Source organism: Lycium ferocissimum, chromosome 10 (assembly GCF_029784015.1).
Source record: "Lycium ferocissimum isolate CSIRO_LF1 chromosome 10, AGI_CSIRO_Lferr_CH_V1, whole genome shotgun sequence".
Classification (NCBI taxonomy): Eukaryota; Viridiplantae; Streptophyta; class Magnoliopsida; order Solanales; family Solanaceae; genus Lycium; species Lycium ferocissimum.
In genome coordinates this window covers 19,063,432-19,082,149 of record NC_081351.1, presented here as the reverse complement: position 1 = coordinate 19,082,149, position 18,718 = coordinate 19,063,432, and the positions used below count along the sequence as shown (strand labels likewise).

Below are 18,718 nucleotides of genomic sequence, written 5' to 3'. Positions count from 1 at the left end.
AACAAGAGGCAGATGTAACCAAAATAACACAAATTTAACAATAATTGAGAAATTAAGGGGAAAAATAAAAGGAAAAGATACAAAATATAGAGATAGCAGTATCCTTTGCAAAATATAGAAATCATAAAAACTAACTAAAGTGAGTAACCAAATTAATCATGTTGGGCCACGACATAGTTTGCTAGTGAAATACCAAATATGATAGAAACCTAATTGAAACTCTAAGAAATTCAAAAATAACAAAAAGAAAATAAAAGGGATAGATGAAGAATTGGGGTGAGAAAATAAGAGTTAGACCCACTTAGTAATGGATTCTATAGGCAAATTTAGGTATTCTAAACCTAAACCCTCCTAATTGGAATCCAACTAAGGAACCTAAACTATTTGAATTCAATGAATTGCCCAAATGAAATCCACAAATGAGTAACACACTATGAATCCAATGGAAATGAAATTCAATTAGCAACTAAAAAATCACACTTAGAAGCAACCAAACAATCTATATTAAGATAACTAAACAATCTCTCAAAATGAGTTTATTCATCAATATTCAAGCTAAGGAGCAAATTAAGACTAAGTGTCCTATTTATAGTCTTGACATTACAACAAAGGCCCTAAAGTGGCTCTTTGCGAAAATAACCCCAACATGGGTCTTCAATGCTCCAATTGTCAAATGCTTGCAATTATGACCTTAATTTGCATCCTTAGCCTTGAATTGAATTCTAGACCAAGATTTACATCTTTTAGCGATGAATTGCAGTTCTAGCCACTTTGCGCTCCTAGCCACCTTTTGGAGTGGCCTCTTCAAGATCCTCCCAAGCTATCTCCCAAATGTTGTAGACTCTTGCAATTCTTTCCTCAAGCTCTTCACTTGAAGTAGTTGGAGCTCCTTTGCTTGGCTACGTGTGAAAGGTCCTGAGGAACTTCTGCCGATAGGGATCATATCAAAATACCATACCAACGACAACATACTTGTAGTCCCACAAGTGGGGTCCGGGAGTATCAAATAATCTAGATTTCGATATTGTAAAAATTGGGTTAAATATTTTCTACATGAAATGTTTTTTTCTTTTTTAAAAGAGGGTGGAAAATCCAATCCACCGACGCGCAGAGCAAGCTATTTTAGCGCGTCGTATATAAAAAACTACTACTCCAATTTTGAGGATTCATTTATCACTTTCATTCACACACAGATCTTCTTCTTCACTTCATCATCTCTCTCAAATCTCACTATATACACCTTTGTATAATGTACCTATAGCTCTTCGGATTGTACTTTTTTTTTTTTTACCGGTGATTCAAAATTCGATATTCACTGAAGGTGATTGATTACCTATTTAAATGGCTCATCTACCTGCAGTATTTCTGTTGATCTTCTCATTATCCTTGATCCAATACGGTGTCGTTCACTGTAAAACTCTCAAGCGTGACGGTATTCTACTTTTCCCTTAATTTCTTAGATTTTTAGGTGAGAAAATGAGTCCATTTGAGTGAAAATAGTTGGATTTGGTAGATTATATGCCGTTTCTAGTGAAATTTTGTAGTTTCAGTGAAAACTGTTGAAGTTTGTAGATTTTATGTTATTTTTAAGTGCAATCTTATATTTTGAGTGGAAATAATCAAGTTAATTTGAGTGAAAAATAGTTGGATTTTGTTGATTATATGCATTTTCTAGTGAAATTTGTAGTTTCAGTGAAAATTATTGAAGTTTGTAGATTTGATGTCATTTTTAAGTGCAAGCTTATATTTTGAGTCGAAATAAATCAGTTAATTTGACTGAAAATAGTTGGATTATATAGATTATATGCTGTTTCTAGTTAAATTTTGTAATTCAGCAAAATGATTGAACATTGTAGATTTTATGCAATTTGTGTGGAAGTAAGTGGATTTTTTCGATTTACTTAGGTTCTAAAGCAAGTTTATAGTTTATAAGTTCTTAGCTTTTAGGTGAAGAAATCAGTTGGATTTTGTTGATTATATGCATTTTCTAAAGAAATTTTATTGTTTCAGCGGGAATAATTGAACTTTGTAGATTTTATGCAATTTCTAAGTTCGAGCTTATAGTTTGAGTAAGTGGATTTTATTGATTTTATGTAGAAAGTTTATAGTTTGAGTTGTAGTAATTGAATTTTATAGATTTTATCCAGCTTCTAAGTGCAAGTTTAATAGTTTGAGTCGAGTAATACCTGATTTCTTAGATTTTAGGTGAGAAACTCAGTTAATTTGAGTGAAAAATAGTTGGATTTTATAGATTATATATGCAGTTTCTACTGAAATTTTATTGTTTCAGTGGAAACAAGTGAATTTCGTAGATTTTATGCAATATCTAAGTGCAAGCTTATAGTTTGAGTGAAAGTAATTGGATGTTTATGGAATTCATGTAGTTTATAGATTTTATGCAGCTTCTAATTTCAAGCTTATATAGTTTGAAGTGAAAACTTTTTGCGTTTTCATCTCCTGTTACTTTAATTTCCTTTTTTTTTTTCTTTTTTTTTCTGAATGTCTGTTCGCTTGGTTTAAAAATTCATGCTTTGCAGTTAGTTGATTTTGTTGAGAAATAGCTATTCATTGGATGTATAATCATGATCTGTACAATGTATTATTTGTTATCTGCAATAAATGAACGCCTTGGAGTGTTATCAGCTATAATTTTTTATCTGTTTTTGCTTGAAGAATTCTATTTTCTAGTTATTACAGGTAAACATAGCTGTCTTAAGAAACTAAACCAATTTATCACTCAATAAATGTCAACTAAATTCAACTCCATGATTATTAGTTACTTAAGTTGTAGTATAAGTAAGTGTATAGTCAATCATGAATAATTTTATGCTTGCCATCAAATAAGAACCACCCACTGTGGGGCTTGAGCCCTGACCACAAGGTTAATAGGTTTGCGCTCTACTCTTAGTCTTGTTGGAAATGTTATGGTGTTCCAATTGTAACAACTCTCTTTCCTTTAATAACTTTCATCAAAAGGATTTAAACAGTTTAGTAAGGCCATTGATTGTATTCATAAAAAAACAAAGTACCTGAATGTACATTTTTAATATGGACTAATTTGATCTTCTGGAATATGACTGTAGTGAAAGCTTTGAATGAAATTAAGGCATCTCTTGGATGGAGAGTGGTGTATGCATGGGTTGGAGATGATCCTTGTGGAGATGGTGATTTACCTCCATGGTCTGGTGTTACATGTTCCACACAGGGTGATTATAGAGTAGTTACCGAATTGTAAGTATTGCCTCACCAGTTCTAAGTAGGTTTTCTGTAAGGTTCAAATCTGTATGAAGTTACTCACAGAATGAAATATCCTTTTCCCCACTTTTTCACAAGTTCTGTTTCTGTTTTACCACTTGCAGGGAAGTTTATGCTGTTTCAATTGTTGGCCCATTTCCTACTGCTGTCACTAATTTATTGGATCTTACTAGACTGTAAGATTTTTCTCTTTGAATTTGTACAAGAATCTAGTATCTACAAAGGTTGCTTTAGCTATTTCTTAAAGATTTTTTATCTCATTAAACTGAGAAATTGCCCTAAAGTTCCAATTTGGATGTTTTTATACAGTCCAATCATAGTTCTTCATTACCAGCTAAAAGAATTTGATTGGGTGTTAACTATTATTATAAAAATGAAATAAAACTTGGTGTTAACAATAATTTGCATAGACATTATTTTCCAATTTGATACTCCCTCCTTCCCAATTTATACGGCAGCATTGGGCACAGAGTGTAAGAAGGAAAGGGAATGAAGATTTTTGAAACTAGTGGTGTAAAACAAGCCTTAGACATTTGTGTGGCAATAAATCATCCTACTAAGGGTAAAATGAGAATTTTAAAGGTAAATTGTTTTTGAATATAGAGAGATGACAATTTTGTTAGGAGAGACTAAAAAGGAAAATGTATCACATAAATTTGGACCAGAGGGAGTATTTTTTCGAGGCAATAGTTAGTGGATATTGCGTCTGTATTGTTAGATCTCTTGATTTTCATTCTAAACTTACTAATCCATAATATTCTTTCATGTGGCAGGGATCTGCACAATAACAAGCTGACTGGCCCTCTTCCTTCTCAAATTGGGCGTTTGAAGCGTCTAAAAATATTGTACTACCTTTTACCTGTATACTCCTATCGAAGTATCTATATTTAGTAGCTGTTACAAACTGATATTTATGTTTAGAGCTCATGCTCTGTCTCTCAATAGCCTGATTCTCCAGTTTCTGGATTAACACAAGTTTATCCGTTGAAATCTAGCTAGGTGGTGTTCATACAATTCAAATGTGTTGTACAAAGTGATTACATGGCATTTGCATCGAGATGAAATGCTTTTATCTAAGCAACGAAAAGTCTATCTGATTGATGATTAATCCCAAAAGGGGGTGGGAGGGAGTCTGCCTGATATAGTCTGCATGGGACAATAAAAATTTTCAACCGACAGAATATATAGAGTAGGTTTATTTTCTTAGGAAAAAAATAGAGTAGGTTATTATCAAGAAAATGTCACTTGCTACAGGCCTTTCTTTTAGAATCATATTAGATGTATATCTCAACATCTACTTTCTGATGCCCTGTATCCTAGCTTTAGGTTTTTCTTTTGTCCATAGGAACCTCCACTTAATGTTATCAACTTTGAAATTTACTTTTACTGCTTTTCTTGCCCAAGATACTAGGGTGAAAAATTATTTGGTATACTGTAGTTTCCCAGAGTGTGATATTGTTGTTCTTGCTTCTTTTTCCCAGAAATGTAAGGTGGAATAAGCTGCAAGATGTCATTCCACCTGAAATAGGTGAACTAAAGCAGTTAACACATCTGTGAGTGCTTTTCAGCTTCTCTAGCTGTACTCTTTATCCACTGATCTATTTTGCTGTTATCGACTAATAACTGATATGTATATTTTTCAGCTACCTAAGTTTTAATAATTTCAAAGGCGAAATACCCAAGGAGCTTGCTAATCTTCCTGAACTTCGTTATCTCCATCTGCATGAAAATCATTTTACTGGACGAATTCCACCTGAACTGGGTACCTTGCAGTATCTTCGACACCTGTAAGATACCATCTTAACTTCTTCTCCAATTTAGCATATGGAACCTGTGTCGTACATGGGTGTCACTGAGATCTCATGTAATTCCAGGGATGTTGGTAATAATCGGTTTGTTGGAACTATAAGAGAACTCATACGTATTGAAGGATGCTTTCCAGTTCTCCGCAACTTGTAAGTTGATTATTCTTTGTTTAAATGTCAAATCACTTGAAGACATCCTGCTGCTAGTGTTATGGATTATATGCTAATTCAAGGACTTAACACGTGCTGTAACTTGCAGATACTTAAATAATAATTATCTTACTGGAGGCATTCCAGCGCAACTTGCAAATTTGACGAACTTGGAGATCTTGTAAGTGTTGAGAAGAAAGCTTCTCCGTGATTAGTGCTCGTCTTTTGGACAAATAACAGCTAATTTCTCCTGTAGTAGTTAATAAATATCATTATGCTTAACTTGGTTGCTCTGGTTATACAGATATCTATCTTACAACAGGATGACAGGAGTTATACCATATAGCATTGCTCATATTCCTAAGTTAACTTACTTGTGAGTCTTCCTCTATGCTCTTATCTACTCATTTATTAAACTGGATGTGGACAGTTTGGACAGAAATTTCAGAATTTTTGAAGGCAAATACAGAAACATTCTTAGCCTTAAAGTTTAGATCTCTCTCTTTGACAGCTTTTTGGTGCAACCTGGTCTTTGTACATGATTAGATGCCATGTTAGATATGATCGGGGACCTGTGTTAGCTTGCACTGGTTTAGTGCTGTTTTCTGTTACAGTATTAATAAATTGCGTTATAACTATAAAAAAATCTAGCATACTGGATGTGATGTCCCAGTGATTGTCTAATGAGTGCAGTCTTTCATGGATCTTTATTGCTTAAAAAGATGAATTTTGAGGATTGTTCAACTTAAGGATGCTTTGACAAAAACATTAGTAGATGCACTTGGGGCTAGTTGGCTAATGTGGTCTTGCAAGGCTCTTTCTTTCTTAAGGAGATAAATTTGAGGATTTTGCAATTTACAGATGCTGTGAAAAAAAGGTTGGTAGATGCACTTTGAGCTTGTTGGCTGACCTTATTGGACCTTATCCTTGATGATGTCCTCGGACATAGTAATGTATAGAAACTGCCTGCAGAAATTGGATGCAAGAGTGTTCTTTTTCAAAAAAAAAAAAAAAAAAAAAAAGGATGCAAGAGTGTTCTCTACCCCTATTATTGTTGTTTGTGTTTTCATTATCAAAAAGAAGTTTGTGTTTATAGTCCTTTTTCACGCATTATCTATATTTAAAGTTATTCTTGTTTGCACTAGAATTATGCTTTGCCTTGAAGCTCAAATGGCCCTTGCAATTGTGTGCTACTGCTTTTTCTTTTCTTTTATTTATTATCTATATATCTTTTACGTTCTTAGCCCATCAAAATTCTGGTGGTATAGATCGGTCATTTAGTCTTCTTAGTTGTATACTGGTAGAACTTGCACCAAAAAGAAATATAGTTCTGCATGCATTTGATATTTGATATCTGCATGTGAATGAGTGGAGATTGTGTAGAACCATGTCTGAAGCTGAATCTGATTTCAGGTATCTCGATCACAATCAATTCTCCGGGAGGATCCCAGATGCATTCTACAAGCACCCTTTCTTGAAGGAAATGTAAGTGTTCATTTTTTTGCTACTGAGCATTCTTTGGCTTTTTGCAAATACTGATATGTTAAATTATGTCATAGGTACATTGAAGAGAACGCGTTCCGGCCTGGCGTAAAACCAATTGGCCCGCACAAAGTTCTAGAACTTTCGGACGCAGATTTCCTCGTTTAAGGGAAAAAAAGATTAAAAAAAAAAAAAGAACTCGTACTGTTATTTATTCATGAGCAAGTGTAACTAGGTTGTCGAAAGAAGCAGCGACGCCAATTCTGTCAGTGTCTATTCTTTAGTTGCCAGATGAGAAAAGTCTCTATCTTTTTGTGCAAAGAAGCAATCAACTAAACTTAGTTGCTGTTCTGTAGTTAATAGTACCACGTAACGAATCATTATAAGTTATTGCGACATGCATCTGAAATCAGCTGTCGCACTTGCCTTAAATTCTTGTATTTGGTTTTGATTTTACGCCGAGCAGATTCACCAAGTTACATGAAAAGGATGGAGAATATATATACTAATAGAAAGGTTATCTTGGACGAGCTTTTCTCGTTCTTTGAACTATGAAGTTGCTAGTACTAGTTACGGATCAAGCAAAATGATCTTCTATGTTCTGTTAGTTGAAGCCTGAATGTTCTCTACTCCTGAGCTTTCTTTCATATGTTATTGAAATATCATATTGAAAATTTTAGTTAACTTGGGATCACGTAACATGAGTACCGTTATGTGCAATTTTAAACGGGGAAGATGACAGGGTAACCTGTGGGGTTGCTTGGTTTGGGTATCGAAATAGTTAATCTCATCGCTAAATTTTGCATAAGATAATTCAGTGTTTGATTGGGCATAAATATGATTAATGCTGGTATGGAGTCTTGTGTGAGATAATGTAGTGCTTGGTTGATGGTATTAAACAATGGTCGCATGAAATTGTGCACGAATTTATGTTTGTTATATGCGGATAGAATTTTGAATAGGAATGTCATTTGGAATCACCGAATAGCAACATCTTCATTATTAATCATCGTATAATGAGCATTTCATTATTAATCACTACCTAGACTTTTCTCACATCACCAATTCCTACGTAACTACTTCTAAATCAAATGAAAACGGCGTAAGGCCTATACGTATTAAAGGTGTACATTATTTGGATTAAATCAAAAATAAAATCAAACCGATTTTTTTTTTTTTTTTTTTTTTTTTTTGGTTTTTGGATGTAAGTATTCAAAGATTGTAGGCTTTTGGCTTTGGATTCAGATCTTTGAAATAACAAATAAAAAAATTGAATTACTTGTAATATATGTTTTTCTATTTTCATTTAGCAATTAAGGATCTTAATTTTCAGAAAGTTCGATGTGTTTGTTATTTTGTGTCGAGTACCAAGTTGTATTCTTGCCTGTTGTTCAATGTTTTCATTTTATTTTTAGAGTGTTTAAAATGAAAGTCGATTAAGTGCTCTGATGATTTTCCAAGCTTCAAATTCTCTATTTCATATAAAAATTGAGATAATTGACCAAATTGTACAACAAACACTTGAATTTTTTCTTTCAAATATTCTAAATATTATCTATTGATAGAATCTTCTTTTGATAGATCTCTAAAATAAGATGTTTAATTCCTGGGAGATGATTACAATAGCTCAAACCACATCAAGAAATGGAACATAGCTGCATAAAAAAAAATGATAGACAAACCATATTTTCTTATTCACGCAAATTCTTCTAAACCATCACTAATCTAACCAGCCTAAACTGTATTAAGAAAATCCAAGAATCTAATCTAAGTTACCACCAAGCTGACTTCTCTATGCTTCAATTCAGCAACAACGGGCGGATCTAGTGAATAAGCTACAGGTTCATCCGGACCTAGCAACTTTAGCTAGACCATGTATATATAATACTTTAAAAATTCAATAAGTACAAATAATAAATTATGAATCCGATAAATTAGATGGGATGTGGTAGAATTCCGAATCCGAACCCATAAAGTTCAAATCTTGGATCAACACAAAGAACCACAAAGCTTCTTTATGGTGCAATTTTGGTAGGAAAAAGAATATGTGAATGGATCTGTGAACTAACATATTATTAGTTCAATAGTCTCTGCAAATTAAAAACTAAAATATTAGACCCCTTAAGAAACAAGAAATTTACACCTTCCTTGATATGAGAGAATTTCTCAAACAAATTGAAAGAGAACATTTCAAGCTGTGATCTCTTTAACCAGCCACTCTAAAGCAGGATAGGCAAAGTACAATACTAGGAAAGATGGAAGTCCAAAGAGAATTGTGATCAGTAAGTAGAGTGCTAGGACGGCTGCACAGGAAGGTATCGCGAACATAACAAGTAGAAGAAGCACGATAACTAATGGAAACTTGGATGTAACGCGGATAAAGAAATCGAGGGACTTGTGAAGAGAAAAGTGTGCCCTCTGTGATGCAGGGGTACCAGTAGTACCGGTGCTAGACCCTGGAGATCCTAGACGATGTACCCTCCTGCTGTTCAGGACGGAGGTGTTGTTCCCCGTAACTGAAGTGCACCTTAGGGACCACTCATGTTGATGATCCCTACATATGGAAGATGGAGACTTCACCCTGTCGCCGTTTCTGCTTTCCACCATCCAGAGGAGGAAGAAATTCTTGCTAGGAAATTTGAGATTCCCGTTGAACGGCAACCGAAATGTCAGCATATTGCACCATGGACAGGAAATGAATAATGGAATCTGGACCTGCAAAAAAATCTGTAATTAGCTACAAATTAATCCTTCACTGAGTTGCTCGTAGCTAACAAAATTTTGTGACACGTCGCTAATATGTGCTAAATAGGATTAGCGACAGATTTGCTGTTTAGCTACAGAATTTAGTGACTGTTGCTGATTCCTGTTTTTTTAGTAGTGACCTGTTGAGTGGAGAACTTCCAAGAAGCTGGCTTAAGTCCCAATAGACAGTTCTTGCAAAGTGTGTGACCGCACCACAAGACATAAGGGACATTTTCGACAATGTTAAAGGACTCCCAGCATATTGGGCATTCAAGGCCTTCCTCGGTGCTGACATTAGAATAGGCATCATCTTCATCTGAGCATTCATGGCAAGCTCGACTGGGCTCACCACATTCCTTCTTCTGTCCAAAGCTTGTGATGGCATTTGAAATAGATCTCCACATATCAGGCAGCAACCTAAATCGCTATTTGCTGACAATTACTCGAGTTTGCAACTTGGCATGTACTTGAATATGATACTAAAAGCTGAACCTGACCTTCAAAGTGACAAGCCTCTTGGTTCAAACTTAATCATCTGTTGCTTCTCCTTTGAACCTGAATGACACTGGAGAAAACCAGTCATTAATCTACCATCTCAAGATGACAGCCAATTTAAAAATCACAAGCAATTATACATAAAAATAAGAGCTGGACTATGTTTATACTACTCATTAATCAGGGTCTCTCAAATAAATTGCAAATTGTATTAACTACCAGGTAAATACAGGAAAGTTCATTCTCTGAAAAAAAAAAAAAATAGATCATCTAGTCACCCTCCTCAGTCCTCCACACACACCCCCACCCCCACCCCCCCACCCCCCACCCCTCGGCAGACTGAAAATGGACATTACTGTCGCAGCTAAGTGGTGGATCAAACTAATTGCTTTTCACAAACTATTTTCTTAACTATAAAGGGACAAGGCTTTCCAAATGGTCTGTCAAGACTGCCCCTTGGCATACAAATTCCTGAGAAGCAGAATACCTCATGTGATGATATGTCAAGTTACCACAAGAAGAGTGGTCAAGAACTAACTTCTTGTGACATTATCATACTGTATAAAGGAATTAACAATTAATCCGCTGAATTCCAATTTCTGGGTATCACATAGTTGATCTTACATCCATAATTTGATTCATTCTTCATTATCTTTTTTATATTGATATTTTTTTGATAACCGAGAAATCCTCGACGGCTACATGGTGCGCAATTTGAAACCCACTGGATGTAGCGGTCCGCGCTTCTACCCTTTTCCACTTAAATATTAGGCTTGGTCCATGGCAAGATTTAAACTCGTGACATTTTTCACATTCAAATTTCACTTTGCATAGTAATATAGGGAGAAACCTTGGATATCCACGTCAAAATATGGTCAGACATGTAATTAAAACTCGACTACAGATTAGGCTAACATAATTGCAAATATGGAAAAGGAGAAATCATGACCAAAGAATGAGTGATGAACTAATACTTCAGGTGTGCCAGTCATCCAAGTAAATAATTGATCAATCAACTCAATATCAATCCTAAATTAGCTGGGGCTCGCTATCGAATTTTGCTGAAAGGTTAGTATTAAGAGGACTCATCATAGTTAATTCGTTATCATGGTTAGAAAATTATGATAATCTCAACTCACCGCAATCCTCTTTATCTAGACTTCCGACGCTTATGCTTTGAAATCTCACAAGTCACACAGGGGGGATTCTCATAATAAATAGTTTTTAATTTAAGAACTTTCCTCCAACTAACATTTTCTAGTTCAATGGAAAGAATTTAGTTATACATCCATGAGTCATAACTAGCAAATGTAAGTGAAGCATGCTATTTTAATTTGCATCAATAGACAATCTAACCAACAGTTTCAAGATCAAAGCTAATCTAATCAACAGTTTCAAGATCAAAGCTTTCTTCCACTAGTTCTTTCAAACAAAATCACAATATGTTACGATTGGAAGTCTGGGGTAGTATAAATTTAGACAAATCTAGTCGATAACTGAACCATGTAAATGTGTGCCTCCTTTATTTTCTTTAGATGCGAATCAAGCTTTAATGAGTTCTAATATGCAACGTCAAGTAGCTCCTCTTTCTAGCTCCAAGAAATGCATTGTTGGAACAGGGTTGGAATGACAACCCCGAAAACAGCTTACAACTTTCATTGTACTGCTCTCTCCAAAGAGCAACTCTTCTCAAAATCTCACTCAAAAGGTAATGAGTCATTGCCCTTCTCCGACCCTGACTGCCAAACCTGACAATGGACAAAAACAAAAAAAGAAGGGGAAAAAAAAGACATCCCTCCCCTTGGGTTTCTGAAATAGTGTAAAAAGAAGTGCTCCGAATCATTGCTATTTGACTCGAACCTCTTCTAAAAAAGTCGAGGTATTTTGCATTGTTTGTGGACATGAGCAAAGTCGGGGAAAACCTCTGAAACTATTTCAATATTGAACCTTGGACATATTAAGAGTTCCAAATCGAATCTCTTTTGAAAGAAGATCTTTTGTCGCATAGTAGCCTGCTCCAGCCCCACCCCACCTACCCCCACCCTCTGCCACCGACCCCCAGCCTACCACCCACTACCCCCAACAACTACCCCTCACCACCACCCACCCCCCACCACCCACCCAATGAGCACCCCCATCCACCACCTACTTATTTTTCAAAGTTCCTATTTTATCCTTTACCTTAGTTTTATAAATATATATATAAACTAGTTTGTAATTAAGGGTATTTTAGTAAACTTACATGTTATTATACAGTACCAACCAGTCAAACCAAACAATAAAAATATCATTAAATCACAACAAACGATACAGTCTATCCAAACATTATATTCATTAATACAGTACATTACAATACGATAAGTCGATACTGTACATTATGAAACCATGGGTAACGACCATCCAAACAGAGTATAAAAAATCATCGTCTTTAATATACTCACTTTATCTAAATTCTTGCACTACCCGCACTACCGGCCCTAACACAATAAAATCAATCAATCAATCAACTATTCCTAAACCCCAAGTTGACATTGTCTCTTAATAACGAATCAAAGTAACTTTAAGATATAAAAACAAATAAACAAACAGAAAACAAGAAATTTCAAATTCAATTCAATATTCTTAGCGAATCAATTGTATGGCATTAATCACAAGACTCATACAGAAATTCCTAAGAAAAAATCTATGTTGCATGCATGCAAACAACAATGTTGAGATTTTTTTTTAAAAAAAGTAGTGCATAAAAGGCTAATTCAAAAGCCAATCTGGAAACTAAATAATGGGCACATAAACGGGGCCAAAAGTAGAAAAAAATTGAACAATCTCAGACTGCAGATTCACAATAATAATTAAAAAAAAAAAAATTGAGTGATTTGTTTGAGAGTTTTGATGTAACTTACTTGTATGGAAAAATGATATAATTATAGTAATAATTAATTAATGGATGAAGAGAAGAGAAATTGATTTCTCTTTCTCATTGCTTTTTCCGACAAAACTGAAAATTCACAGATAGATTTTATTTGTCGGACATTTACCAGAAGACACGCTCATCATCAAACTAGAAATGATGTCGTTTCGTACTTTTTCTACCTAAACTATATATATATACTAGCGGTCTATGCCCGTGCGCAACACTTTAGATTATAATGCATCTATGTGTATATAGTTGTCTTTGAATGGTGATTATATATATATATATATATATTATGTTCAAAGCACAATTAATATAACATTGTAGTTTGTGCTCCGTATCTAAAATTTTATTATATTAATGGTTGCTACGAATACAAAATCGGCAAATTTATTAATATTTTTTAAAAGAGAAGACTTGTTTAAAAAGAAACTATTTTCGTCTCTTTGAGATAAAACAATAGCAATATTTAAGCATCGCTGATACTTTTAATTTTAATTCGATTAATTTAAAAGTGTAAAATACTTATTATTTTTTATCAAATTTTGATTTGGATAATTCTAATTTAAATTATTAAATTAATTTTACATGTTTAAAACAAAACAAAGTAGAAATTGATTTTCTATTTAAACGAAGAAATACTATTTTTTAATTTTTGGTAAATATTCTCGGTTTTAGCTCATTTTACTTGTCATGTTGTCTTTTGCATGGTTTTTTAAGAAAACGTCGATTAGAATTATGATTTGACTAATTTACCTTATTCATTATTTGATTTCCATTTGATATATATTTTTCTACGACATTAATCTATTTCACATTTATTGGAGTAAGAATAAAAATAAAAAATTAATTAAATTCTATCTTATTTTAAAATATAAATATTTTAAGTATATTTATTTTAGTAAACATAACAAATAAATGACATGGCGGAATAGCAAATACAACAAGTTTAATATCTAGATTAGATCTCGCGCTAATATAAAAAAAGAAAGAAAATTGTATGGTTTGACTACCTAACCTTTTGAAGAAAAGCAATTTCATTTGCTCCCACTAATGAATTGATACGCACGTGGCAATGAATTCATCATTATTGCCTAAATGAGATACTTTGGAAATTACATGAATATTGTTTGATTTTTTAATATGGGGTGCATTTTTTTTTTTTGGACATTATTAATTTGCACTATTTTTATGCATATATATATATATATATACACACACACTATGTTCAAAATACGATTAATATAACATTGTAGTTTGTACTCCGTATCTAAAACTTTATTATATTAGTGTTTACTACGAATACAAAGTCTGCACTTTTTTTTTGACATTATTTTTTTTTAATATGGGGTTCACTTTTTTTTTATATTGCTTGATTTTGTTAATATGGGGTCCACTTTTTTTATCGTGAGTTTGGAGATGGTGGGTTCCACTTTTTTACTTTTTTTTTTTTTATATATATATATATATATATTGCTTGATGTTGTTTAGTATGGGGTCCACCCTTTATGGGGTGCACTTTTTTTTTTTGGACATTATTAGTTTGTACTATTTTTATGCATATAATATATATACATATATTATGTTCAAAACACGATTAATATAACATTGTAGTTTGTGCTCTGTATCTAAAACTTTATTATATTAGTGTTTGCTACGAATAAAAAGTCTGCACTTCTTTTTTTTAATATTATATATTTTTTTAATATGGGGTTCAATTTTTTTTTTAATATTGCTTGATTTCGTTAATATGGGATCCACTTTATTTTTTTCCATGAGTTTGGAGATGGTGAGTTCCAATTTTTTTTTCTTTGCTCGGTGTTATTTAGTATGGGGCCCACCCCTTTTTTTTTTAAGGACAACGGACGATGAAGCATGAGTCTAAACCCATGCTTTATATAGTTTCTTCCTTTTTTTTATTTTCATTTTTTATATTGCTTGGTGTTATTTAGTATGGGGCCCACCCTTTTGGACATTATTAGTTTGACTATTTTTATGCATATATATATATATATATATATATATATATATACTATGTTCAAAATACGATTAATATAACATCAGTTTGTCTTCGTATCTAAATCTTTATTATATTAGTGTTTGCTACGAATACGCATCGTGTTTAATACGGGGCCCACATTTTTTTTAACAGTGTTTGTTTTTTAAATATGGGATTCACTTTTTTTTCAATATTGCTTGATTTTGTTAATATGGGGTCCACTTTTTTTTTCCTCTGATTTTGGATGTGGTGAGTTCCACTTTTTTTTAATACTCGATGTTGTTTAATATGGGGCCCACAATTTTTTTTTTTAAGGACTTGATTAATATGGGGCCCAAAAAATTTTTTTTTACAAATTTTTTTTTTTTTTTAGGGGTTGATTAATATGGGGCCCTAAAATTTTTTTTTTTTTTTTTATGGGGGGTCCACAGACGGACGACGAAGGTGCCACTTACTGGCTCTTCTAAAGGATAGATATAATAACAGCGTTTGTCCAAAAATTTCATGAGGTGTTGTTATGTATGTATATTATATTTGAATCTCATTTAGCTATTATAAATAAAAGTACGCAAATATTTATTTTTCTGTACTTTTTATGTTATAAACGAAAATAAAATACTTGTTAATTTTAAAATCTCAATTGATTTTCATATTTCATTAATTAAAAATTGAAGTGACTGATAAATTCATAATTAGTTCTATTGTACCGATATAGAATTAAAATCTAAGGAGCATATGCATTTAAAATTAATTGAAAATTTAAATATTCTAATTTTGACGTAAGAATTCTACAATGGTAATTTGTTTCATAAATTTCAGCCTCTTAGTGATAATATAACCTTTGAATTGACGAAGAGTTTTGTTCAAACTTTCAAGAAAAGGAACTCAGTAGCTTTCCCTTATTGATTACTATAAATATTTTAATATTTTATTTTTATACATGATATATTTCTACAAAATATTATTACACAATATTTGAGTATGGTTATTATAGAAAGGTAATTTTACAAAGAGTGTACCTCTATAATGAATGCCGTCGTTATAGGTAGAATGTTGTTATAGAGAAGTAAAATATAACATAAAAAATCGATTTCAGAGAAAATCAGGCCGTTATAGTGAAATGCTTATAACGAATGGCAATTATAGAGAGGTTTGAGTGTATTAAAACTCAAAGTTGATTAGGCCAACTATCAACTGTTCTCATTTCTACGTGAACTATAGTCACGTGTGTGTTTTAACGAGGGCGGAGTTCGGCAAAAAATTACACCATTTAGACATGATCAAAATTATTTTTTACGTATATATAGTAGATTGAATCCTCTTTGGCTTCTTCGTGCGTCTGCTTTTTAATATTTTGAACCCCTTTAATTAAAATTCTGGCTCAATCACTGTGTTTTAATACATAAATGATAATAGTTAAGGTATAAAAAAAAAAACCGATAGTTGGGTGTGAAACTTAAAAAAAAAAAAAAATGAGAGTGCATATATGGTTTTTTACTATTACCTGTTATTCTGATTTGACAAAGATGAAAAGAAAAAAATCTGCTTTGACCAATGACCCAATAATGCGAAAATCATTTCAGAGTTATTGAGAGGTTATTTGATTGTTGGTTAAGAGTTATGCGGGGTTTAGTTTTACTAATTCAGTATGTATTAGTTATTTCGTCTTTTACCCTACATAAAATAATACATATATTGACTCATACCATAAAAATGTTTTAGTTATGCGGAATTGTTAACTAGTAATTAAATCCGTCAACCGGTTCAAACCGGTAACCGGACCGGTAAAATCAGAACCGGAACCGGAACCGGTTCTGATTAACCGTTTATTACATACCGGTCCAGTTTCAATTTTTTTGGAACCGGAACCGGACCGGTTAAACCGGTGGAATTAATTTTTTTTTTTTTTTTTTTTTAAATAGAGCCGTTGGGCTGCTCTGTTGGACCGTTGGCCAACGGTCCATTTGCAAAAATGGCCGTTGCCAAATGGTCCCAAACCCATTTTTTGCCTCCCCCAACCCCCCAAACTTTTTTTTTTAACACTTTAACCCATCCTCCACCCCTATATAAACCCCTCTCCATTTTCATTTTAATCCACACCAATTCACTCTTCTCTTTCTCTCAAATCTCAATCTCTCAATTATAGTTACTTTGCAACAATTAGCCACTTTAAATTTCTCTCAAATAAATATTATAAAGTCTTATTATAGTTTCAATTATTAATTTTGTAATTATAAGATTGTTGGTGGAGTTGGTGATTTTGCAACAATCCGAAGTAGCTTTGGTGGATTTGCAATTCTAGCCGCCTTCACTTTGTTGGAAATTAGTCCGGCAATTTGATACCTTCGTTCTAACTCTATCTTTATTTTTCGCAATTTAATTTACGCAATTTAATTTGTTGCAATTTATTTTCTTGTGATTTATTTGAGTGTGATTTAAATTAATTCTATTTAATAATGGCGAAGAGATTTAGACGTGGTGCCAGTAGTAGTGGTATTGTTAGGGGTGGGCTTAATGAGGAAACATTTGTGGAAGAAACACCTAATTTAGGTATTGATGTTGGTGGAAATAATCCACTTTTAGGTCATGAGGCAATGTAACAACATTATACCGACACTTTTAATGAAATTGATGATGATGATGAAACACAAGCCCCCGAAAATCCCATAGGAGATACATGTCCTGCATAATCACATACATAAGACAAACCGCCTAGAACTCGTAAGCCAACCGCTAAAATTTAGAGATTTATGACTAAGGATAGGGAAAGTCAAACAGCTAAATGTACCCTATGTGGACAAGTATTTGCTTCTAGGCAAAAAACTAGTAAGGATGGTGGAACGGGTACACTAAATGGTCATATGAGAAAGAAACATATGGATGTTTGGGGAGAGCAAACGGGTTCAAATGTGGGGGTATTTAAATGACGATAGACCCACGAACCGGTAAAAATTTTAAGTATGACAAGAAAAAAGAGCGTGTAGAAATAGCTAAAATGGTAGCTTATGATTGTTTACCATTTTCCTTTCCTTTGGGTTTGGGGTTTGTTACTTACATTCAACATTGTTATAATCCGTTATTTGAGGATATTCCTAGAAGTACTTGTAGAGCGGATGTTATAGATTTGTATAAAAAATATAGATTTTATTTGCGTCATGTATTTAATTCTTTAAATTGTAATATTTCTCTTGCCGCTGATTTGGGTCTTAGTCTTAACAAGTTAGATTTTTTTGCTATTACATGTCATTGGGTTGATGACAATTGGGTTATGCAAAAAAAAATTATAGCTTTTTTATATGATGAAGGAAAAGGTCGTCATGATGAAATTTTTTTAGCGGATTCAATGTCTACCATTATGAGATTTTTTAACATTTATAGAAAAACACTTTGTATTGCTTTAGATAATGCTTCTAATAATACAAAGGTGATTGGTCTTTTAAAAAGAGAATTAAACCCTCCGCTAAAAATATTTTTCATGTGAGATGTAGTTGTCACATTTTAAACTTAATTGTTAAAGATGGTCTTGTGTGTTTTGACGATTCTATTCAAAAAGTTAGAGATGCGGTTGCGTTTCTTTTTTGTAATGCTAATAGGGGAAGACTTAGAGATTTTAAGAATGCTTGTGTGGAAAATAACCTTAGACCTAGGAAAATTCAAGTAGAAATTGAGACTAGGTGGAACTACACTTACATTATGCTACAACAAGCATATGAGTATAGGATTCCCATACAACAAGTTCACAACAAATATAATATTAATAATGATGATTGGTTAAATTTTACGCATTGGGAAGATGTTAAAGAATGTGTTGAACTCTTAGAAATTTTTTATAATGCAACTCTTGCTTTTTCTAAACAATTCTATCCCACGGTAACC

At 33.0% G+C, this 18,718-nt stretch overlaps 2 protein-coding genes across 2 annotated transcripts; one reads left to right on the top strand and one right to left on the bottom strand.

The window, feature by feature from the left end:
• The first annotated feature begins 1,139 nt into the window (after positions 1-1,139).
• Positions 1,140-7,124, top strand: LOC132032695 (probable leucine-rich repeat receptor-like protein kinase At1g35710). The gene is made up of 11 exons (XM_059422370.1): positions 1,140-1,432; positions 3,084-3,231; positions 3,360-3,431; positions 4,029-4,100; positions 4,737-4,808; positions 4,899-5,042; positions 5,130-5,210; positions 5,320-5,391; positions 5,515-5,586; positions 6,624-6,695; positions 6,770-7,124. Exons 1-11 carry the CDS (start codon positions 1,342-1,344, stop codon positions 6,858-6,860), a joined length of 987 nt encoding a protein of 328 aa, XP_059278353.1. The 5' UTR covers positions 1,140-1,341; the 3' UTR covers positions 6,861-7,124.
• A 1,137-nt stretch (positions 7,125-8,261) lies between these two features.
• LOC132035157 (uncharacterized) lies at positions 8,262-12,978 on the bottom strand. The gene is made up of 3 exons (XM_059425449.1): positions 12,833-12,978; positions 9,578-9,992; positions 8,262-9,407 (listed from the first exon to the last, which is right to left on the bottom strand). Exons 2-3 carry the CDS (start codon positions 9,839-9,841, stop codon positions 8,883-8,885), a joined length of 789 nt encoding a protein of 262 aa, XP_059281432.1. The 5' UTR covers positions 9,842-9,992; positions 12,833-12,978; the 3' UTR covers positions 8,262-8,882.
• Between the last annotated feature and the right edge of the window lie 5,740 nt (positions 12,979-18,718).

What these genes read in the sequence shown, in the direction of transcription:
- LOC132032695 (XM_059422370.1), top strand. Translation starts at nt 1,342, where the DNA reads ATGGCTCATCTACCTGCAGTATTTCTGTTGATCTTCTCATTATCCTTG. An exon ending in TTATTGGATCTTACTAGACT is followed by an intron (nt 3,432 to 4,028) that starts GTAAGATTTTTC and finishes TTCATGTGGCAG; the next exon opens with GGATCTGCACAATAACAAGC. An exon ending in TTGAAGCGTCTAAAAATATT is followed by an intron (nt 4,101 to 4,736) that starts GTACTACCTTTT and finishes TCTTTTTCCCAG; the next exon opens with AAATGTAAGGTGGAATAAGC.
- LOC132035157 (XM_059425449.1), bottom strand. Translation starts at nt 9,841, where the DNA reads ATGTGGAGATCTATTTCAAATGCCATCACAAGCTTTGGACAGAAGAAG. An exon ending in GGAAGTTCTCCACTCAACAG is followed by an intron (nt 9,408 to 9,577) that starts GTCACTACTAAA and finishes ATTTTTTTGCAG; the next exon opens with GTCCAGATTCCATTATTCAT.